Consider the following 25063-nt stretch of genomic DNA (forward strand, 5'->3'; position numbering starts at 1 on the left):
TGAAAATAAGCTTTCTTGGATGAGCATCATACATTGCAAAACAACTTTGATTGCTAATGAGATTATCAACTCATTCAGGAATGGCCAACTAGTATTTCGATGGACCAGTTAAAGAGGACTGTACTTATTTGTCATTGTTTTTACAGGGCCTGAACATTTCCCTTGTTTCCCACTGTTCCCAGGACCAGTGACTCGGTTTTTTTTCCACTTGTCCCTGGGTAAAATCCACTGGTCCTCAAAATGTGCATAACAATACGAGAATGATTCATTCCTCTTACTCATGTTATATTTGCATATAGTTCTATCATATTTGCTTTGGATGCACTTGGTCAATTTTTGTAATACGGACACATAGCAAATACCATTTACTTGGCAAATTTCCCAAGTTCTTGTTCAGTGGTTTCATCTGTCTTTTGTACTGGTCAACGGACTTTTGAGGGTTATACTGGTGCTCGATAAGATATCACTGGTCCCAGACCTCGGACCAGTGTTATTTTCAGGCCCGGATTTACTGACATAAAATCTATCCTTCATTAGAACTTCAAACACGAAACAAACCGCCAGTGCAAGTAAAATGTAACGATGATTTGCAGCGTATAATAAAAACTTCAGTGTTTAATTTCAACCTATTTTCAACTCGTCTATCGAAGCGTGGAAATTATGAGTTGTGCCCTGGCACACAATCAAGTATATCGCGATACTATGCCAATTCAATCTATGCACGAATGGAAGTGGATGTACAATCTTATAATCTCTACCAGGCTTCTGTAGTTGTCGGAGATCAAAATTCAGTTGCTGGCTTGTAGAGGAAATATTTATAAACAATGAATACTTGACATGTAGTGCTAACGCAGTGAGGGGTGTGTACAGGTGTAGCAGCTGCAATAATTGTAGCCTTGGTTGGCCGTGGGGCTTGGGCTTCTGTCGTGCGGCCCGTGCCTTGCCCCAACCAAGGCAAGGCACGAGCCGCACGACAGAAGCCCAAGCCCCACGGCCAACCAAGGCTACAATTATTGCAGCTAAGGTGTAGCCCTGTGTATGACAAACTGATTTTTGGAATGAAAGATGTCAGCAGTGGCGGTCTTTTTACACCCTAAACAAATGAAAATACAGCCGTTTGTCAGGCAAAGGTCACGACAACAAAAATGTCTGTTTCGTTAATGTTAAGAAAAGCATAGCAAAAAATGGAAATAAAATGAACTGACGGTGTAAACAACCCCTTAAAACTGTTACAATGCTTGCAAAAAACCGCAAGAATGGATAAAATAGCTGTATTCAGACGTTCAGTTGCCGTGAATTACATTTGCTTAATTTTAAGGAAGCGATTTCTTTACTCCCCGGACAGAACGCTGCCGCTAAACAAAGGACTGTAAAAGCATGACCGCTGGTGGCGTTCTTTCATTGTACTTTTACTCTCCTCTGAGATCTGTGACATCACCTGGTAGGCTGTAGCATTAACTTTCACCATGATCAATTCATCGCTGAAAGAAACCCAACCTGAGAGATGTTATTTGTGTATCCATGGATAGCAGAACCTACGTTGTGTAAGTCAAAATTTCCGAGGGGTTGTTTGAGAGGGCCTAGGGGGTCCGTTGCCCGAAACTTTTTTGTAACTATCTTGGAGGGTCCAAAAGGTCAAAATGTCTTCCGGCTGGCGACAAGTTTCGAGTCGTCGCCTACTGCCACTTCCAGGGAATACTTGCCAGGCAGTTTTCACGAAAGCAACGACCGGTTCTCAATCGTGTTTAACAGGTCAGTTCTTGTTGTGTTCATTTTAGAATCTGTGAACTACCCCAAGGCCCTGACATTCGTCTTTTGATATTTGGAACGTAGAAGTCAGAAAAATGGAACGCCTCGGAGTGCTAGTGAGAAATAATGCGCGCGACACTTCAGCTGTATTATCTTCATGTTTCCTATGGGTCGAAAGTGATCGATGCTATGGAGAATGTAAAATACGATCCTTTACCTGCAGATAAAATCATATTCAAAATAATAAGAATGTATGTAAGAGAATCCCTGCATAACAGATAAAGACCTCAGTCTTCTGCAGTGAGGCTGGCGCTATTCCTTATTTCCTAGCAGACGTTTCTGCTTGTGCTCGTGCCACTCTTGCTCGGTCCTATCGCCCGAATTTCACTTCGCGCTCACACAAGATGGCGCGTGGTGTAGAGTATTGAATTTCCCACCGTACATAGTACACATCGCATGCCTTGCAAATCTTGTTTGCCACGAGATGAGTGCACAATATGCCCTAAACAGCATTCACTTTCATCACATTCCTGTGTATTTGCTCGTGAGAAGGAAATGCATCAGGACAAAAAACTAAAACTGTTTTACTCATTTTATGAAAATAATGGAAAGAGTTGTAGCTGATTGGCCAAAGATTCAGGATGGACTTGGTCACAACTCAAAGTGAAAATTTTGATGACGAAAGGTTTTGTTCTTGTACTTGACAGGCATCAGCCATCTGACACCAGAGACTGTGAAAGCATATCTGTACAGCAACAGCTGGATTGTCGGAGAATACCTTCATGAGGTCGGAGGTCGTGACAGTGGAACTGACACAGATGCAGGTGATATGTCAGGTAATATTATATATGAGTCACCCTTCCAAGGGGGTTTTCAGTTTTAGAAGGTAGAAGGCGGATGTCTTGTATGTTAATATCCAGAAGAGAAAGTCAATTCACCTCTATACTGTAATGAAAGGTTGTTGTAAAAATGCTGTGAATATGGTTGGAAGGCATTACACGTGGCTTGTCCTATAAATACTATTAGAATCCAATTGAAGTATAGATTGATATCTGAAATGCAATCAATAGGACATGAAGCAGCATTTGACACAGTGGCTGGGGCCCAGCGGCAACCAGGGTGCTTGACTCACCTCTGTAGTGGTTAGAGCCCAGTGCTGGCAAGGGTGCCTGACTCACTTCCAAAATGCTGGACTCACAACGAGAGGATGGTGAGTTCAAGTTTCTGGCACAGTTCCAGCTAGGTTTCTCCCATATTCAAGTTATCACCACTTCTTTTATACCCATAAATACTGAGTATTCATTCTGTAATCGATCTTCAGAGTGATGGACTGTAGATAGATTTAATTTCAATAAAAGTTTTGTTTCACAACTGTTGAGCTATTCAGTCATTACGTTTCTGGTATTTGTAAGACTTGTCAAATCATTGTGGTCAGCTTTTAGTTTCCTTCATGGTCATGCTGTGCTTTTTTGTGAGTAGAACATGATGGCAGAAGATCAAGAAACAGAAGTACCTCAATTCATGTGAGTTTATCTTTTCTTCTAACATCTAGCATGGTCAGGAGAGAGTAAGCTGATATTTGTACAGTACCGGTACTTCAGACAAGCGAGATTCAACATAGCTCAAAACAATGTTAACTAATCTCTCAGGGTCTGTCTCTGCTTCATAGCTGTACCTCTTTGATAATTAAATTAAATGTAAGAGCCTTTTTAAAGGTATACTGTCACCTGTTCCAATTTTGCCACAGTTACCATGGAAAGAGAAAATTTAACCAATCACAGATTTTAAGCGGATGGCCGCTTTTTAAAAACAGCGCCCTCACATGGGCATTTTGAATACCAATGAACACCCCTTTGACCATATATGGGCATATTTAGATTACAGGTGACTGTATACCTTTAAGCCAGTGCAATTCATATCCTACATGTAAATTAGTGAGTGGTCTGAAATAATGAAATTAGAATGGGATTTTTGTTCCTATTTGCAATTTGAACAATTGTCTGCGTATAGCTCTGAAGCAGTATGTTCTAATAGTTAGTTACTAAGTGTAGGCTTCACAAGTATCACAGATTAATTTAATACCTTGCATAGGCTGTTATTTGAACCACATCACTGCAACTAAAAACATTTAAGGATGTACGATCGGAAAAAACATAAGCGTACTGCGCCGATTTCCGCGCAGAAATGTATCCATAGTAACCACGCGCGCATAGTGACGTTCCGAACGTTTTTGCGTTGTACAACATGTTGTCTGCAGGCCGAGAAAATGTTCAGCGTGCCCTCAAAACACGCTGGAAGGTACGAGAATTCAGCAAAGAGATAAAAAAATGCAACATGACCGTAGCCTGTACAGCGTAAGTCAGAAGTATGACGTCTGATTCGCTATCGTGGTTATAATTCCAATGATAGTGTCGCTAGTTAGTAGACCTACCAGAGAATGGAATTGACATTAGTAGAAACTATCAATAATTAATAAATTACCCTCTCCCATTCCTAAAATTTGGGGCATATTTGTTGCAATTTGGGTTAAAAATAAATATGATGACTTTTTAACTCAATTTAATGTAAGTAAAATCTTCAAAGTAGCTTATGTTTATAACTTCTTTATTCTTTTACAGTGTAAACGTGACAAATGCAATCATGATATAAATATGAAAATGATGACCTGTTTTATTGATTTTTAGTGATTTTGTGAAAAACCTTGAATTTTTAATGTCATTTTGTAAAAAAAACAAGCGCGGTGACCCCATGTTTTTTCGCAGTTTTGGACTATTCACATATGTAGGTATTCAAAATCCCCATTTGAAAAAAAATTGACATTACTTTTACTTTTTCCGATCGTACATCCTTAAGGAGGCTATGATTTGTGTTGCTTGTAGATGTGTCCACGAACAGAGACGGAAGCATTTATGACTTTTTTGCATGGTTTTAACAAAGATGTACTATTAATTAATCCAACAAATCTGTCGTTTAGATTCTATAAAATAACTGTACATAAATGAAATGTAGTTGTCAGACAGAGTTGAGAAGTCGTTGTCCGAGTTATCCAAGGACTTGGAAGATCAGGACAGACAGGCAGAAGTGTTCTATCAGTTAGCTCAGGCACTCAAACTTGGTAGGTGATGGAAAACGCCAGAAAATATCCATTCTTTTGCAATCATGACATAGTACTTATAGTAGTGAGTGTAGGGTGTATATTGTTGGAAAATCTCTCTATCCGATGTGATTTGTCCTCAAGAAAAGATCGCAATCGAATCTTTAAGTAATGAACCACACCAAGCAATGATATACCACAAAATTTTTACCACTTCACGACATATACGCATGAGTGATAGAGCATATGAAGTGAACTGGTCTAAATCAAGTCGTATACCAGTTATTGGGGTGGTTTACTGCTATATCATAACAGTTTCCACTTGTAACCACAAGTTTCTATATTATCCCTGGGAGGTATACTCTCAATGTATATTTTCCCACCCCATTCATGCATTTGTAAAGGTGTTTACATGTAAGCTATAGCAAATATTAAACTACTGATTTGTTAGCTCACCAAGGACAGTCCCACCATTGGGAACACTAACTTTATCTTTCTCCCTGCAGCTTCAAATGCTGATGATGTCTCCTTATACATTGTGGATAGCAGGCTGGTAAGTGACCCAATCAAGGTGATTGAGTACATGGTAACACCCACTATAGTAGAATCTTATTTCATCTGGATGAAAAGTGCACATGTAAATTTCAGAGATTGAATTTATTGCACCTGCAATATATGAGTTTAATATTTCCATTGGTAGTTTATCGAATAAGGGAAATGTTAACAAGTTTAGCATATCTATCCTCATCCAGTTGGGCAGTGCTTCTCTTTAATTAAACTTGACATCAAATTGTTAATTTCCTGTTCTAGGACCTGTACCTTTGCAAAGCAGACCCAGAGGAGTAAGTGCCACGACTCAGATTTTTCAATTCATTGGTATTGTTATTAAAGTTTGATACATGTCTTGTATGAAGCTCAACTGATGGCATTTTGTTTCCTTATCGATTTTGGGATAAAAAATCAAGTCCCCTCTACCATATTTCAACCTTCCTTCAGGCATGTTTATACCAGTAATTGATTACATCGTTGACCAGTTTTAGCTCATCTCTTGAAAGAATTTGAACTCAGATGACCCAAAATAACAGGTTGCAAGAGTTGTCTGACCGGATCAATTCCAAAGCTGTCTTACAAGTTCACCTAGTAGTACAATTTTTAGGTCATCAACAGTGGTCTGTCCTATTGTGAAATTTCCTTGTCATACAATGTGACTGAAACTTACAGTACATGTTTTGATTTCTCACAGCATTGGTCTGATTCTGAGCAGACCATTGAAAAGTGGTCTCACAGTGGCTGCGTACGTTGGCCGTACAAGGAAACCATTACTGGCCCAGGACATCCTTGGTGTAAGTATTCAGTTTCAACACTTCCACTCATTTTGTACCAAATGTGTAGATCCATCCAACTCGTGGGATAAAGAATTGTCTGATGGTGAAAGGGTTATGCTTAGGTACTGGCTGTATACCCATAGTACGAAGTGGTCTTTTGTCCTAATCTTTCAATCAACACTATGGACCTTCTGAATCTCCCAAGGAAAATTATTACCTGTTGTGTATGCAACGTCACTGTTAAAGAGCCAGTTGCTATAACTTTTATGATTTTAACATTTTTTTTATTTTTAATAATCATCACGTTTTCTTGTTCTACTCCCTAAAACATGTATAGACACACACAGTATTAGCTTGTCAACTTAGCGCATACATATACAGGCTGCATTTTTATTATTGGCAAGTGAATTCTACTTCAGATTAGAATTCCAATATGAACACTAATAGTGCATTATGTCATCTAGATGCTGTGTTGACAATCTAAATAGTGGGTATTCGAACATGCTTTAGGGAGAAGAACAATGACCTGCAATTGACAGACAAAATAAGAATTGTTCAAGAAATCATCAAAAGTGAAGCTACTGGCCCTCTACAGAAAGTAGTAACTGTACAATTTTCATCACAGGTTGTAAAGTGTGGTTTCAAACCCTGAATCCCCAGCCTAGTACTTTTGACTTTCCTTGTTGATAAACAACATCTGCTGGTCTTGCAAACACTACTTAAACCGGAAAACACAAAACTTATGGAACTCCGACAGTACTGAAACTTTCAAGAAAACCATTTTCTTCTTCTATTGGACAGGATGAGAGATTTCCGGAAGGTACTGGAATAGTGGACAGTAAAGCCCAGTCTATAGTCTGTGTACCTATCTTACAAGCCAACGGCACTGTCAATGGTAAGGTGGAAACTTATAACATGGGAAAATTGTTAAGAAGTGTCTGAAATCAACTATCTGATGTTAGAAACACATTGGTTTTAATTCAGTGCAATTGAGTGCATGATTCCTATCTAGATGTCTACATACAGTTTGCTGTAAATTGAAATGATATAGGTGTTGAAATGATGTTCTGTAATGAGATTAAAATAGTTTTCCTTACCATGCATGTCCACTGGGCAGGTTACAGTAACCTGAACAGATAAGAGAAGTGACCATTATCAAAATCTTTTGATATGATCTCTCTTTCAAAATGCCAGTCCACTTTTAAATAATCCTCAAATGATCAAACTTTTTCAAATACTTTAACTGGTTAACAGGGAAAGAAATGTTCTGAGTGTACAAGTAATGTTGATGAAGGCCAATTTTAACCTGTCCACATTGAAAAGTACCTGTTCGTGACATCAAGGTGCTTGTCTTGTTCAGGCAGACCAGTATTGTTGCAAAACGTAAATTCTGTTCTGTTGTTTTATGTTGCCGTAGTTTCTTCCATATTGTGAACTCATCCTTTTTAATACTTTAATCCACCTTCTGTAGGAGTGATTGAATTAAGCCGTAACTATGGAAGTCAGCCTTTCACCAAGGAGACACTTGATGTAAGTTGATTACATCTGTCCCGCTGGGTTGAGACTTTGTACATGTATGAAAACTGAGTAATACTGTATTTCTTAGTGTGATTTATGTTTTACTGATGGAGTTTATCGTCTTCCAGCTATGGCATTTAAGGGAATAGTTTCATACAATATTTTTGTAGTCAGAAGCTGAAACACTATATCATACACTACTATGTTCATTTATTCATATACATTGAACTTTGTTTATTTTTCCCCTTTCTGTTAACAAATTCAGATGGTGCAAACGTTCCTCAAGTGGACTGGTGTTGCTATCGAGAAAGTCCAGGTAAGAACTGAATTTAATGAAATCACAATGGTTTCCTTGATTTCAGTGGATTCTTTGATGTTGCTATGGTATTGACCTGCACAGCACCATTGTGACCTTTGTAATCTATTGTAAAATCTTCAGGCATACCAGTATCTATCTACTCAGCCTGTTGATGTTTCTTTTTAAGGTAGTTTGCATCAAAAATGAAAGATTCTAACTTCTGCTCAGACTTTCCTCAAGCAAACTTGCAACCATTCTCTTTCAAAATCAGGTATAAAAATCAGGGTTTATCATGCAAATTTAGGTACTGGAGAAACAAATTACCCAATATTTACAAATATTTGAAATTCAAAATGGCCGCCATCCCTGTGTTATCCGTCAATTTTACAATGGCTGAAGGTGAAACACTATGTTGTACAATGCAATTTTAATGTACTCTACAATTTAACGGGGTAAATAGAATTCCGATTTTCACAAAACCAAGCTGGGAAAAACCTTATGTACTCCATAAGCTTCAAAATGAGCCCCCACAAGTGATAGGACAAAATAATATTGTAAAAAGTTTGAGAGTCCAAATATCTGTCAGCAAGGCGCATTCTACCTTAATATCGATACCATATTAAAACCAACACACACATCTTAAATTTCTTTTTTTCACAATGAAGCTGTGCTAAGGAATGACTTATGTAAAGCAATAAAGGGGACATTTCATTTGGAATTATATATCCCTATGAATCTGTATATTTCTGATTTGCAATAGAGTGTAATTTTTTTAGTTGAATGACAGAAGGGCAACAAATATCAGAAAACATGAGAAAGAGTTTCTGAAGTTTATCTTATTAAATGCAATGTTTCAGATTACCAGTTTTTTTGGTCGCATTTCCAAATTTTACTCTCTAACTACCTTCAAGATTGTGTGTCATTTTATACAAAATGGCTGAAAATGTGATCCTAAACATATAATCTTCTCATACATTCTTTTCTTGATTGTGATTTCACTGAATTAGGTTTGTAAAGGCTTAATGAAACAGAGAGAACTCAATGACTTCCTGTTGGAGGTATCAAGGTAAGGTGTGCAAATTTGTAAAGCTTTACTTAGGGTTATATGGGTGACTGCTGCGTCAGAGAAGTTGTTTGGAAGTGACTTGAAAATGCCATTCTTAATAAGATCAGATGTACTTTGGTGGTATTTTGGCCCTTGACTGCTGTTGTGTGTTAGTGCAGACCAGCCAAGAGATACTTAACCTAGAAAGGTTCTGAAACTGAAAACTTTAAACTTTTGCCCATTGAAGCTTTCTGTAAAGAAATATTGAAGCATTCTCTTTCATAATCAAGAATAAAAGTAAGGGGTCAGCGTGTAAATTTTGGTCGTAAGCATAAACTTTACTAACATTTGCAATTCAAAGTGGCTCCTATTTCCTACATGTTCTGAAGAAGGAAAATTAAATTTGGAGTTTTTACAAAAACAAGACCATGAATACTTTATTGGTATAGCATAGTACTGTCTTTGAGATGCACTCTTCATAAGGAACAAAGTGGAAAGAAAGCAAACTGGTCAATCCCTTTATCTGATTCTCGTAAAACTGGCAAAATACTTTTGATGATGAAAGTAAGACAGGAAATCAGCGTGAATGTAACATTGTAGGGTGTTAGCTATCGCTGAGTCTTGACTTTATGTATACGTTACAATTTTAAAGAAGTATTTCAAATCTTTTATAATTTTACAAGAGATTTGTTCAGAAAACATACTTAGTCTGTCAGAATAGTCCAAATTTCAGAATACAACAGGCAATGATATGCTTGTGTCTTTTCTATCAACAGAGTTATCTTTGATGACATTATTGCAATGGACACCCTGATAGAGCACATCATGGTAAGTACGTCACCACTCCAAGGAAATATTCATAGTGTACTGTATATATACAAAAGGTAGTGCCTTGAAATTGTAAGTTTGCTGTCAGGGAACTTTAAACCTATTCCTTTTGATACAGAGAATTAAAAACCAGGGGTCACCATGCAAACTTTGGTACCAGAGAAACAATTTGACTGAAACTTCCTGACACTTGTGATTATTGTATGGGGAAAGAATATCTATACATTTTCGATTTTAACAAACATGAGCAGGTGAAAGTGTTATTTACTCAATGAGCTCCAAAACTGGCCTCCATTCATGGTAGATCATAAAAATATTGTACAAGTTTAGAATTTTGAATATCTGTACACGAGGCGCATTCTACCTTAGCAAGACCTGAGTATGTTTATTGGTAAAACACAAAATACGGTTGGGTCCACTTCTGATTATCAAGATTTTAAGTTATAAATTACAGCTGTTATTAAAGTTGTCTCCTATCAATCATATAAACCTGAATTTTATATTTCGTGTTCAATGTTAGAAAATGTAATATTCAATGACAACTTTCTGTCCCCTCACACAACATTGGGGAGGGGGGTCATGTCCAGGGTTCACTACAACAGAATTTGAATAGCAAAAACACATCACACAGGAAGAGCAGTGTTTCTTTCATAAGTCTTTACCTTATTATTTATTTATTTTTTTCTGCTCAGACTTTTGCCAAAAATCTGGTGAATGCCGACAGGTGTGCCCTGTTCCAGATAGACGATGAACGCAAGGAACTCTACGCTGAAATGTTTGATGAAGGCAACGACCAAGATGGTCAACCCGTCTTCAGCAAGAAAAAGAAAATCAGGTGAGTTATCATGTGTTATTATAACAATTTTTGTATTCCTACAGGAACGATATCCACATAAATGTGCATGATCTCCGATGTGGAAATTAAAACATTCTTGTTGTTCCAGAATATCTGTACAGCACACACATACCTGCCAAACACTTTCTGCTACAAATAATGTTTGACTTTTAAGCATTTCTGACTTTTTGGAGTTTGCATTGCTTGCCTGCTAGATAAGAAAGTCACTTTTCAGAAAGCAAATGATTGGAAAGTGTTTTACTTGTTGATTTTTTCAACCTTTCATTTTCTTCTTGATTATTAGTTCCAGATGGCCTCCAGAGGGCGCCCTCTAGACCTGTTGATTTTGCCCGTGTCCATTATTTTAGATATTTGTCTACATTTTTCAGGTTTTCAGTACAGAAGGGACTTGCTGGCCACGTAGCCAGGACAGGGGAGGTACTGAACATTCCAAACGCTTATGCTGATCCAAGGTTTAACAGGTAATCACATTGTGCAGTCAATACTCTGTGAAATCCATCATCAGAGTTGAGAATTTGAGAATTAACCTTTTGAGCACCTGTCTATTTTTGTCCCCTTTATAAAATACACCAAAGTCAATTTTTCTCAGATTTTTGCAAAAACTTTTAGGAAAAAGTGTAACCAATGAAATGTGATGTCCATTTGGTCCAAGATTATCAAAAAATTACGGGAAAATTCATAAAAATTGGTAAAATTTTGCACTAAAATTTTGGCGGTAGAAAATTACAGTGCTCAAAGAGTTAAGATTCTGCCATTGATGTTTTTTCTTTGAAGACAGAAAACACCTATTCAGACTCAAACTTTTCCAATACATTTTTGATATACAATGCATGGGGACTCATTTTGAAGCTCATGGAATAGCTAAAGTTTTCATTTGCTTATTTTTGTGAAATTGAAACTTTAATTTTTCCCATGAAGTTTATAAAAGGATGCTTCCCATTTTGACCCATTTTGAATTTCAAGTGTCAGAAAATATTGGGAATTTGTTTCTTTGGAATATGGCACAATGACGCCTGATTTTTTATTCTTGACTTGGAAGGGAACGATTTTGAGTTTCCATGTGGTGTAAAGTTTGAGCAAAGTCTTCAAATTTCAAGGCTAGGCGTGTACTACTTTAACAAAACCCTACATGTTTACCTTTCGACATAAAGTTATTGTAGCTAGCTGATGCACCATATTCAGCAGCACATGAAGAGAATCCGTTGGTGTTTTGTTATTGTTTCTTTAATCATTGTTTGGTATTTGCTGCTTTTAATCTGATACTTGTCTTCTCTGTGGTCATGTTTCAGAGAGGTGGACAAGAGAACTGGCTACACAACCCAGAGTCTTCTCTGTATGCCAATTGTCAGCAGAGGAGTCGTCATCGGTGTGGTGCAGATGGTCAACAAACGAGATGGACCAGCTTTCACATTTGCAGGTACACGTATACCCAATTGTTCGCCTTACAACCATCAGAATCACTCTCATTCTGGTGTCAGAAACTTGCTTTTATATACTAGTATGTCAGTTTATCTTACTTTCCCTTGACTTTCTTCAGGTTGATGAATGAAAAATTAGCTGTGTGAGGTAGCCTATTGCGTAACTTTATTAACCCTTTGAGCGCTGTAATTTTTTCAAAACAAATATCAGGGCAACATTTTACCAATTTTTAAGGAATTTTTCTGTAATTTTTCCAACATTTTGGACCAAATGGCCATAAATTTTCATGGGCTACACTTTTTGATCAAAATTGTGGTAAAAATCAGAAAAAAATTGTCTAGATCTGAAAGAAATTGTTGGCATTTTATTGTATGATACAGGCAACAAAAATCGACTTACATGTAGGCACTCAAAGGGTTAATTCATTCAAAGCTATTTTACCTTATAGAACACAAGCTAGAACTTATAGTTCATCATTACAAAGTTGTTAGTCCACGCATCAGATTGGAATCAGTAGTCAAGCCGAACACGATCTAGCCGGTAACTTTCAGATGATCCTAACATCTTTGTATCATACATGTTCACCTCATTCACAGAGTTTTTGGAGAATGATCACATTTACGCAAGAAATTACTAGAATCACAGACATAAAATGAGTCTATGTATTTTTCAACAAAATTTCACAAGTGTGCCTTCATAGAGATTCAACATGTTGATCAGTGGCCACCTAAGCAATATGTTATGGAGAATATTATACACAATTGATGAATATTCACCATTTATAATGAATCATTATACAACACTCCAGATAAATTTGCACACACATATCCTAATATTGAGATGAACTTGTCATTGAACCTGTTTCAGAACCTCACAAGGAACATAATGCTTCAAATAAACATCTAGTCTTCATGTTACTAGCCATATTAAAGGTATATTAAAGGTATACTGTCACCTGTTCCAATTTTGCCACAGTTACCATGGAAAGAGAAAATCTAACCAATCACAAATTTTAAGTGGGTGGCCGCTTTTTAAAAACAGCGCCCTCACATGGGCATTTTGAATACCAAGGAACGCCCCTTTGACCATATATGGGCATATTTAAATTACAGGTGACTGTATACCTTTAATTCACATCATCATTAAAAGTCTATAGCTAACCAACTGTCTTTTTTACTTCCAGATGAGTGCAATTTCCGCATGTTTGCTGTTTACTGTGCCATTGCTTTGCACTACTCTAAGGTAAAACCCAGGGTGGCAAAGTTTCATCCAATGTGAGGAACCTTATTTAAAGCGCAGTGGTCGTCGCGCTGTGCGTGCGTGATTTTTTTGTTGATAAACATAAATTTTTGTAAACATAAGTCTTCTCAACTTCAATAGGAGTGAGATGGGAGCAGTCCCCCACTTTGTTAAGGCCTTAAAAAAAAAATTTGTAAGACTCAACATCATGCAATAGTAAAATATTAAGATCGGAAACGAACTTCAGTGGTGTATTTCCGTATCTATAAACTCGTGTGGAGCTACGAACATTTGGACACTGCACTCAGCACATTATGTCGCTGAGTTTACTGCACGCAGACACAGTGAACAAAAAGGTTTGGTCGCGCGTGTTCACGCTGGTTGTAGACAATGCTATGTACAGTACAGTGAAAATACATAACTAAAATGATCAACAGTCACGCAGCCTATATATGTAGACCAGCAACGAGCACAATGCCTAACACAAAAGTTACGCTCAAGGCCATGATCGGCAAGCCAGAGCAGGACACGGGAGATGATGTTGAGAGACGGTCACCGCGTTGACGTACACGGATATAGGGAATCCGGTCCCACAACGTACCGGTCCGCGACGACTTGGCCCACAACCAACTGTTGATCACCATGTCTTCTCCTAGTATTACGTGGTAAGAAATAGTAAAATGACAGGAAACAATAAACAAAACGAGCGGGTTTTCGCGGCAGGAAAATTGCACGGCTACACCGTGCATAGACGTATCGAGAGATCCTGTGCCCCGGTCCTGTGCACGGTCATGGCAGTGATCCAACCGCTAGCTGGTAGGCCTACCGGTGCTGGGCAAACTTCATTGTTGTACCTCCTGATTGCCGGGTAGGTCTGAATCCTCTTTCAAGTGAGATAACCCCCACATAACAAGGAGACCTATGAAAGGTCCTTCGCTTGACTTGATACCTGTACTCGGAATTCTCGTTTGCACCCCCAAACGGGGTAAACTTTGTAGTTGAGTTGGATTCTCCACAGCCGAGTGTAGCGCGCCATATACCCAGTTGGACACGGGCGTTCATACAGACCACGGAACGGAACAGAGGCAGAGATGCTTCTTGCTGCAGCGGGCATTAATTGCTCTGCGAGCTGTAGATTTCTGTAGTTTGGGTTGTTGTCTTTGTACTCCTGTCGGGCCTCTTGAAATGAAAGCTCTCGTCCTTGCTAGCGGGCGTATACATGCGTACACATGCGTACGTCGAGCTCTATGGCTCGAGCGATAACAGTAGCCGAGCCCCATTCAACGATTCAAGAAAATCATGAGCAAATGTGATCTCAATCCAGCGTGCAATTATTGTTCAATATTCAGCAGATATTTAACTTAGATTAATTGACCTTTTATTGCGTGTTACATTTGGTTAGTTGGTATGCTTGTGACAGATCAGCCGCCATTTTAACAAGCGGCAATATCGCAAACATTACAATCAACCCGTAACATGTGCGGCGTTCTTGGATTTGTTTACAACAGAGGGGGACCCCCTCAGGAGGATGCGCAGCGCGACGACCACTGCGCTTTAAGAAATAGGTGTGTGCTGCCAGATGGAAGTTTGTAAAATTCAAAAAATTTTGCTTAGAGGAATTCCCAAGTTAATCATTTGAAAACAATTTTTTTACCTTGTATGATTTCCTTTTTAGCTTTACGGGGCAATCAAACATTCTGAAAGTTTGTTGAAAGTTGCACTAGAAAAGTTGTCATATCACAGCATCTCCACTGATGTGGAAGTGGCATGGTTGCGAAACACCGCCAGGGTCAAGGAACCAGCTGGTTTTCACAAGTAAGTGATATGATTATCTTCTTTGTCAACCATGGTTATATCCATTCATCAATGCCAAGGTTAAGTTAGAATGCACCGCGGCGACAGATATTCAGATTTACAATTTTCTGATCTACCACTTGTGGAGGCTCACTTTAAAGCTTTTGGAGAAAGAAATATTTTCACTGAATATCCATTTTTTTTTTTCATAGAGTTAAACAGGGATGGTGGCCATTTTGAATTGCAAATATTGTTAAATGTGGGGTAATTGCTTCTCTAGTTCGGAAATTTGCATGGTGACCCCAAATTTCTACTGTCGATTTGTTAAGAGAATGGTTTAAAGTTCCATTTAAGAAACTTTGAGGGAAAGTTTAAGTCTTTCCGTTCGAGATGCACACTACCTTAACCCCTTGAGCGCCAAAGTCTATTTTTGTTCCCTTTATAAAATAAAGCCCAGTTAATTTTTCTCAGATTTTTGCCAAAATTTTGAGAAAAAACTGTAGAAAATGAAATGTGATGTCTGTTCGGTCCAAAATTATCAAAAAATTACAGAAAAATTAATAAAAATTGGTAAAATTTTGCACTTAAGTTTTTGCGGGAGAAAATTACAGCGCTCAAAGGGTTAAAAAAGGCATGCAGTTTCACTGGTGCCTCTTTGTAGCACAGTTAGTTACATGTTTGCATTGCAATGCAGCATCTTTTGTCACAGAAAGCATTGACAAATTTCAAGGATCTTGTCAATTGTAGCACGTACCATGGAGCTACTCCCAGGACTGTACCATTATTTTGTTGGGGGGACCAGGGGAAATAATCCCAAACAAAGCAGAACTTGAGTCAAAACAACTTAATTTTTGTCACCCTTATAAAATATACCTTGGTCAATTTTTGTCAGATTTTTGCCAAAATTTTGATAAAAAACTGTAGCCAATGAAATGTTGTGTTCATTTGGTCTAACATTATCAGAAAAATTACTGAAAAGTTCATAAAAATTGGTAAAATGTTGCACTAAAATTTTGGTTGGCAAAAATACAGCACTCAAAGGGTTAACTGTGTATGAGACTTTGTTTCTTTTCAATTCTCAGATACAATGCACTCTGTCTTTTCAGATTTGAGTTTGATTACATGACTCTGAGCAGCAACACTCTGTGTCAGTTGTTTATCATGATGATCCATCAGCTGTTTGGTGAAGACAGGTAATGAAAGACGGAGGGAGATGGAGAAAGACAGAGAGATTTGCATAGCAGAACACTCTCTGATATATACCGGAAGATATTTTTAAAAAAGAACAAAAATTTCTTTGAGAGAACAGCTGAGCTCTGATAGACATATAGCATGCTTTCTCATAATTGTATGAATTTACATATACCCAGTATCAATCTAATTATAATCAAATGTAGAGATGGCCATGTTTCCACCTTTGCTTGTTCTTTGCCATTCTTATTAGCTGCTAGTTGCCTCACTATATCTGACCCACAGCCATCAGAGATTGTGTTCAAATCTCACATTTTGCAGCAGCCAATCAGGTTACATCTGATTTTAACCCTTTGGGCACCAAAGTCAATATTTGTCCCCTTTATACCCAAGTCAGTTTTTTCACTTTTTGCCAAAATTTTGATAAAAAATTGTAGCTAATGAAATGTGATGTAAATTTGGTCCAAAATTATAAAAAAAATCGCAGAAAAATTCATAAAAATGGTAAAATGTTGAACTAAAATTTTGGTGGGAAAAAATTGCAGCACTCAAAGAGTTAATAGTCGCGCCAGCGGCTTACTGACTACGCATGCGCTTATTCATAATATACTATGCGAGTACCGGAAGGTTACCCTTCTTTCACGGGCGCCGCCATGTTTTTTTTTTGAGTACTCGTAAATAACAAAAACGAAACAAATTACTATTATATAACATGCCTTTTATAACATATACCTCTTTTATTAGCCAGTAAACGTTATTATGCACATTGTCGCTGATACAAAATATCGTTAATATAGATAAAGGGAGGAAAACTGTCGTGCATATGAACGGGAGCATACGCCAAAGAATGCTGGGATTGAATTATAGAAGAGCGCCCCCTGTGTCAATAATTAGATTCAAAAATTGCCAGTTTTTTATACGGACGCTATAAGTTTTCAGCTTGCAAGTGGAAGGTGGGCAGTGCGGTTACCATTGCAATGTAATGATTGCATAATACGTCCCTTGTTTATCGCAATAGGCTGTTATCATTGTAAAAATTGCCAATTTTTTGTCCAAAATTTTACACGCCACAGAAAAATCTATACCTGCCTGCTGCAGGGTTTGACGTCGTGTACGTACGTGAACTGCTTTCATCAGAGGGAAACTGGGCATACCGGTAGTTGTCATATAAACGTTTATGAAGTAACAATTACAGTTTATCACGAATCAATACAAATAACATTGCCAATCTTTAATAACCCCTGGCGCGACACCAAGGGCTGAGCCTACAGTATACAATATTAAGATTGACCCAATATATGCCCTCATGTAGTTCTAAAGTGTTATAACATAGTGCATAAAAACTTTTCGCATTACAATAAAGTAAGTGAATGTATGTCATCTGAGCCGTAACTAAGGAGCATTTTTTTTTTTAATTATTGTATTGGAATGTGTGATATCACTTTACACAGCTTTGAGATGTCTCGCCTGATCAAGTTTACCCTGACTGTGAGAAAGAACTATCGTAAAGTGCCTTATCACAATTGGTGGCACGCCTTCAACGTGATACACTCCATGTTCCTAATCCTGGAAGCTGACCCTAATTTGTTCACAGAACTGGAGGTATGTACCACTGCATGTGCAAACATCGTTTTTCACTCTCTATCAGATTCACAGGGTCCTAAAAGTGGCCAATTATGTTTAAAGTCCTATTTCTATGATTGCTGTACCTTTCTTTCATGTTTATTTATGGTATATAAATATAGTTTCCTTTTGTGCGTTATGTGGCAATATCTAGAAAGACAGTGCAGTATACGGTGTATCCTATGTAAGGGAGAAAGGAGTTAAAATAACGAATGGAACTAGTCATGGTATATCATTTTATAAGTCATGTAATTAAAGGTATTACGTCACCTGTCTTTTTAACAGCCAATCACAGATTTTACGTGGGTGACCGCTTTTTAAAAAGGGCGCCCACAAGACAAGCCATGGCATACTTAGCAGAGTCGTCTGCATTACCTTTGACGTATCAAATATGGAGTACCTACAGCTCCCTTGCAGCTATAAGTAGACTGGGTTTCTGTGACAGTTGGGGCACACACCGTTACCCCAATTCATTTACATCTATCGTACTGCCTTCAATTGCACTAAATAGGGCTATAGCCCACTGTTGATTATGACCATGGTCCATCTGTCGACGTATCGACAAACATTTAAACGTCGCGGTGAAGAAAATGGCGTCCTGACACAATCAGTCAACGGCATATATGCTAAGCCCCGCCCCTTTACCATATATGGAATATATGCAAATTTACAGTGACCGTGTACCTTTAACCCTTTGAGCGCCAAAGTCAATTTTTGTCACCTTTACAAAATATACCACTATCAAATTTTTCAGATTTTTTCCAAAATTTTGAAAAAAAAACTGTAGTTATTTAAATGTGATGTCCATTTGCTCAAAAATTACAAAAACAAATACAGAAAAATTCATAAAAACTGGTAAAATGTTGGACTAAAAGTTTGGTTCGAAAAAATTACAGCACTCAAAGGGTTAATGTAGATTTAAAATTTGAAATCATTATGGTCATGAAATTCTTGCTTGCAGGATTAAGTTGGGTCACACTTTGCTTGCAGGATTAAGTCAGATTTTAATATAGATTCCTTTCATTAGTTATGGTAGTATATGCCTCTAAAGACAAACTTTTGCTTAAAATTTCTTCAACCATTCTTTTAAAATTTAATCAGAGGTCACCCATTGTGCAAAGTTTGGTACTTAGGAAATGAGGTAACTAAAATTAATCGATATTTGCAATCAAAATGGGCCACCATCCCTGTGATAACTCAATGGGGAAAAATTATATTTTTGCTTTTCACAAAAATAAGATGGTAAAACTGCCTTATCTCAAAGAGTTTCAAAAAGAGCCTATACCAGCATTATCGTAGAAAAGTAAAATGACAGTTTGAGAGTCTGAATATTTGTCTCCAGGATGCATTCTACCATAACTAATTTCAATGTCTGTTTATTAATCAGAGGCAAGCTTTGATAATATCCTGCATCTGTCATGACGTCGATCACCATGGTTACACCAACCAGTTCATGCAGAAGTATGAGACACCGCTGGCATCTCTCTACTCCACCTCCATCATGGAGCAACATCACTTCAACCAGACGGTGACAATACTCCAACAAGACGGCCACAATATCTTTGACCATCTGACATCAAATGCCTACAAACAGGTAATGGAATAATGTGTCAATCAAGACTTGTTTTGGAAAACTTGCAAGAAACCTAATATGATGAACTTCCATTTGAACCATCATGCATTTTGCTCTATGCACACCAAACAGTTATTTCATCAGATGGTAGTTTGTGCCTCAAAATTGTAAGACTCAAATGAACATTAAGCAATTCCTTTTTGAAATCAAACATAAAAATCAGGGGTCACTGTGCAAAATTTGGTACTTAATAAAGAGAAAGAAATTACACAAAATGGCTGCTGTCCATGTGTTAACTCTATGGAGAAAATTAAAATTTTTGGTTTTGACAAAAATAAGCAGGTGAAGATTTTATTGACTCTATGAGCTACAGAATAAGCCCTCACAAGTGGTACTTAGACTAAAAATGTATTTTAAAAGTTTGAGAGTTGAATAGCAGCCCCAAAAGCATATTCTATCCTATTAGTAAAACCAATACAGAAACCATTTTTCATGAACCTTTCGGCTTTTTTTTGGAAATACACTTGTTCGGGCAAAGTTTCAGTACACAATACAGATGTAAAAAAATAAATGTGTAAACCTAATTAGGCCCCCAAAAATATTTTCTGGTCACTGCACATGTCATTTCAGAGCCTGCATGTCATGTGTTTTTTTGGGGGGTTACATACTCACCAGTACAGCTATCCTTGATATCCCTGTTTGCATGTCCAAAAATGTTAAAAAGAAAATGGAAGTATTATGCAGTCAGTGATAAAAGACAATAACTGTTGCATCAATAGTGCCAATTTAATAATAAAAAAACAGAAAAGAAAAGAAAAATATAAAAAGAAAACCGCTTCGCCACATCACTTTTGCTGAATGTCAAGGACCAGAAACCGGCTGTTTTTTTGGCCTTGATGTGTTCATTTCTGTTTTAGGTAGAATTTCGGCACCACTGCAAAAGTAATTTACATTGCTACACCATAGAACACTCACACTACACAATGTACACTGGTTGACATATCAAACAATGATACCATTAACACCTGTGACTTGCCAGTCAATGCCACTGCACACTCATGGATTTTTGTTTTCTATTTTGCTCAGGTTCTTGGTTACATTCGTCATTTCATTCTGGCCACTGACTTGGCGTTGTTCCTTCCAAACCAGAGAGATGTCGCCAAACTGTGTCTTGACGAAACTCTGGATTTGGAAAACACTGATCACAGGTGATGAAATCTTGACCCAAATTAACGTACAGAGCTTTCATTATTTACAAGGGGGTGGATGAGGAAATTGGGGGAGCGCTTTTTAGAAATTTAAATGTCATAGGGGATGGTCACTAAATAATACATGTATGCCTTAGCCAATTTTACGTTAGTAAATGAAACTATATCATACATGCTATGCCTGTATTGCCATTCTCCTATTGTTTAGAGGGTACTGATATGAATTAACTCCCATTTTAACATGACAAAATCTGAATCCTATTTTCACTGTAACCGGAACCATGGCGATAGGTGTACATGTGGGTATGATTCTTTCATGACACTCCAAAACGTCATTTATTATAACTTCAGTACCAGTCAAAATTTTGTTGTTTGTTTGAATGTTTTAGCCACTGCATGTAAGTACATGTACAAGTACACTGTCACCAAAAAAACCACAAATGAACACATAAAAAAATTGTGTGCGTCGCGACCGACCACGCTTCATCGTGCGTGTGTGGGGACAATAAGGGTCACATTTAGAGGACCCACAGACCAAAAAAACACTTCTCGCCCTCTTGTGTCCTGATTAGTGGAGGCTCAGCTGTATAATGGTACTTTATAGTCAACCCCAGCTGTTATGATCATAAAGGTCCCCACCTCACAAATAAAAATTATATGCTGAAACAAAGGAATAGTAAAGTCTAATTAGGGATTGAAGGTTAAAACAGACTGACCACCATTTGCATCTCACAGCTTACGTTGGGAATTTAAATTCCTGCCTTGGATGTAGACCCTGAGTGACAAACAACTATGCTACCATTTCCATACTTTATGCAGTAAAATATTTTTTGTCTAAAGAAAGGGTGTTAACCTTGACGTTTACTTTCCTTTAAAGTTCAAATAGCAGATGGTGAAAATTTGCTCAACTGTAGCAGGGACTGTGAAATTTGAAGTATATAGCTGATCGAGCAAAATTGATTCCTCATGACAAGGACAGACTATAAAGTATGTCTTCAGATGATGACATGGAATGGACCTAAATTTACACTAGGTATACAGTCACCTGTAATCTAAATATGCCCGTATATGGTCAAAAGGGCATTCCTTGGTATTCAAAATGCTCATGTGAGGGCGCTGTTTTTAATAAGCGGCCACCCGCTTAAAATCTGTGATTGGTTAGATTTTCCCTTTCCATGTTAACTGTGGCAAAATTGGAGCAGGTGACAGTATACCTTTAATTGAGAGGTAAACTGTTGTTGTTGATTTGCAGGGGTAAAGTACAGTCCTTGTTGATGACAGCTTGTGATCTGTGCGCTGTAGCCAAGGCATGGCCAGTCCAAATGAAAACCGTGGAATGCATTTACGAAGAATTCTATGCACAGGTAAGGAAGAGGGCACGTGGAAAACACAAGTGAACACAACACTCCTACTCACCAGATATTTTGGGTGCTGATTGTGTGACATCCAAATTCCAACTCCTATGATGACATATGTCATTTCAGATAAGGTTTCAACTTTGTGTATTCTTAGAAATGCATTTGTGTCATGCATGATACTTCTTTTCAAGGGTGATGAAGAAAAGAAACGAGGTGAGCAGCCAATTCCAATGATGGACAGAGATAATGAAGCAAACCGGCCACAGGAACAGGTAGAGTGGTTTTTTTTAATACCATAGATCTTACGGAGCAACCATTGTTTGAGCGGAGAAAACAGCTGCAAGCACAAATTTGAGGGCCCTCTAGTGGTGAATGTGAGAAAGGGCTAATATCTTATCACAAATGTCTGTACACACTTGCAGTGTACAAAACCAAGAATATTTGTTTGCTTCATGAAAAGAGAAATAGTAAAAAACGTAAAACTTTTAAATTTCCGAGATGTTGGAAGTTTATTATTGCAATGCAAGTTTTGTGTTGTTTCACCTTTCCACAGGTTAACTTCATAAGTATTTTCTGTATCCCACTGTATACAACCTTGTGTGACATCCTTCCCTACACTGAGCCACTGCTGCAGAATACCAAGTGAGTGTAAAAGATTGTTTGTGATCTTCAGTGAAATTTAAAAATTATAACTGTAACATAATTAATTTCAATCCTCCAAGATTCAAATACACGTAACAGTCTCACCTGTGATTAATGTTCAGAGATTGTGAATCCAATTTACATGTGTTACTTTCTTGTACAAAAAATTTCCAATACAGATTAATGATTACAGTCGAGAGATTATGGGAAAGTCACCCTTTACGTCATTAACTTATTATACTGTGTGCAACCTGAGGTTTAAGATAGTCCGTCCCTCAAAATTGAAAGAGAAACATTTTCTCAAACTTTTTTTGAGGAAACTTTCAACCACTCCTTCAAAATCAAGAATAGAAGTCAGCGGTTATTGAGCAAATTTTGCGCTAGAGAAAAAAGCTACCTTAACTCTTTCACCACCATGGTTTGGTCCAACCCCATTGTTATCAATGGTGATTGTGGACCTGTTTACAGGGAATTGGGGGTGAAAAGGTTAAATTTACTGATATCGAAATTCAAAATGGCCCCTCCCCCAATCACTGTTTTGACTCTATGAGGAAAAATTATATGGTTCACAAATGTAAGATAGTAAAAGTTTGCTACTCAGTAGGATTAGTACAAGTGGTAACTATGAAAGTCCTCAGTGGTGTTTGTCCAGAGATGGATGTGTTAGTGGTTTGACGCAATGCTCTCCAACCAGCATAGACTTTTTATAACTACCCTGTTCTTTTTTTCCTCGCCCACTCAGGGATAACTTGCAACAGTGGCAGCGCATTGTTGACGGCGAAAGTACAGCTATGTGGCAGGTGGATGTGTCAAGAGTCAACAAAGACAAAAAACAAAAGAAAGAGAAAAAGAAGTAGAATATGAACATTCTGAGGAGAAAGTATTTATTAACATGGAGAAAATTCTATTTAAGCAAATTGTTGTGACATTTTCCCTGTATTTATTGCAAATTCTGTGTACAGAATGTGATGTACTTTGCTAAGATACACATTTCAGATACCTGTAAATTATATACCTGTAAAATAAGTCATTACCCGTAAGTACATTTGTAGTTTTTTTGTTATTTTGGGGGAAACTTTAAGTTCGCACATGAAAAATGAAAAGGTTTCACCTAAAGCTGCCTTAATTTGTAAATCTCTCTATCTGGCTAGCAGCACAGGTTGTGACAGCTTAGCAAAATGTAGGACTATTGTCAAAATCCTGCTGTTTTGATTTAGGTGGGCGGACTGATCAATAGGGACATGGGGTCAAAGTGTCAATAGAGATAATAAGACTGCTTCACCTCTGACCATACAAGTGCAGGGTTTTTGTTGAAGGCCGGTACCTGGTAAATGTTACCAGAGTTCCCCAGTCCCATTGCTATAACAATGCAATTAGATTAAGGGACAGCAGGAATATTACAGGGGTTCCAAAATCATTTACCAATATTCCAGAACCTTGGCCAAAATACTCAAGTGATGTGAATATTGAGGGAATATTTTAACATTGCTGAAACTTTAGGTTGTAACAGGGAAGGCATGAAATCAGAGTGTAGTGTAATGTTAGTGTAATGTTAATGATGTTACTGACCGTGCATAGGCTATGGGAAGAAGAAATCGTTTGGTCCTAAGAGCCATAACACAACATTCCCTTTCAAATGCTAGATAAGACCATAGGAATTCACACTGGTAGGTAACAATCACTGTAAGCTGTATCTTTTGCTATTTTTTAGAACTTTTGTTTTTGTGGTTTCCCTATACTTTCTGCAATGAATCCCCAAACTGTAATTAATGCCAAGTATTTACTGCAACCTATATGAATATAATCGCCATTGTTATTGTTGAAAATTGTATTAAGGTAGAACGCACCTCGGGAACAGAATTCGGGCTTTCAAATTTTATCAATTCTCTTCTGATCTACCACTTGTGGGGGCTCATTTTGAAGCTCTCGATGAAAGAAAAGTTTTCACCGTCTTAGTTTTTCGAAAATCGAAAATTATTTTTCCCCATAGAGTTAACACAGGGATGGCGGCCATTTTTAATTTCAAATATCGGGAAATTTCAAGTAATTTGTCTCTCTAGTATCAAAGTTTGCACGGTGACCCCTGATTTTTATTCTTGATTTAGTAAGAGAATGGTCGAAAGTTTCATTGAGGAAAGTTTGAGCAAAAGTTTAAGTCTTTCACTTTCGAGGCGCATATTACCTTAAAGTCTAGACTAGAATTTATTTGTAAACAATAAACAATGATCACTACACACATACAAGCTGTGTTGTCAAAAAGAAAACTCAAAACTTCAGCATGACAAATGGATTAGGGTCAGACA

General features: G+C 37.6%; 1 protein-coding gene across 1 annotated transcript; it reads left to right on the forward strand.

The window, feature by feature from the left end:
* The first annotated feature begins 1844 nt into the window (after positions 1-1844).
* Positions 1845-24436, forward strand: LOC139143001 (cAMP and cAMP-inhibited cGMP 3',5'-cyclic phosphodiesterase 10A-like). The gene is made up of 25 exons (XM_070713193.1): positions 1845-1865; positions 2435-2573; positions 3229-3272; positions 4759-4864; positions 5350-5396; positions 5654-5685; positions 6087-6186; positions 6970-7063; positions 7640-7698; positions 7952-8002; positions 8992-9050; positions 9806-9857; positions 10550-10692; positions 11082-11174; positions 12003-12130; positions 13316-13374; positions 15047-15186; positions 16272-16358; positions 17808-17958; positions 19367-19573; positions 20639-20760; positions 22013-22124; positions 22310-22390; positions 22672-22760; positions 23503-24436. Exons 1-25 carry the CDS (start codon positions 1845-1847, stop codon positions 23615-23617), a joined length of 2331 nt encoding a protein of 776 aa, XP_070569294.1. The 3' UTR covers positions 23618-24436.
* The last annotated feature ends 627 nt before the right edge of the window (positions 24437-25063 follow it).

The sequence above is a fragment of the Ptychodera flava genome, chromosome 10, assembly GCF_041260155.1.
Source record: "Ptychodera flava strain L36383 chromosome 10, AS_Pfla_20210202, whole genome shotgun sequence".
Classification (NCBI taxonomy): domain Eukaryota; kingdom Metazoa; phylum Hemichordata; class Enteropneusta; family Ptychoderidae; genus Ptychodera; species Ptychodera flava.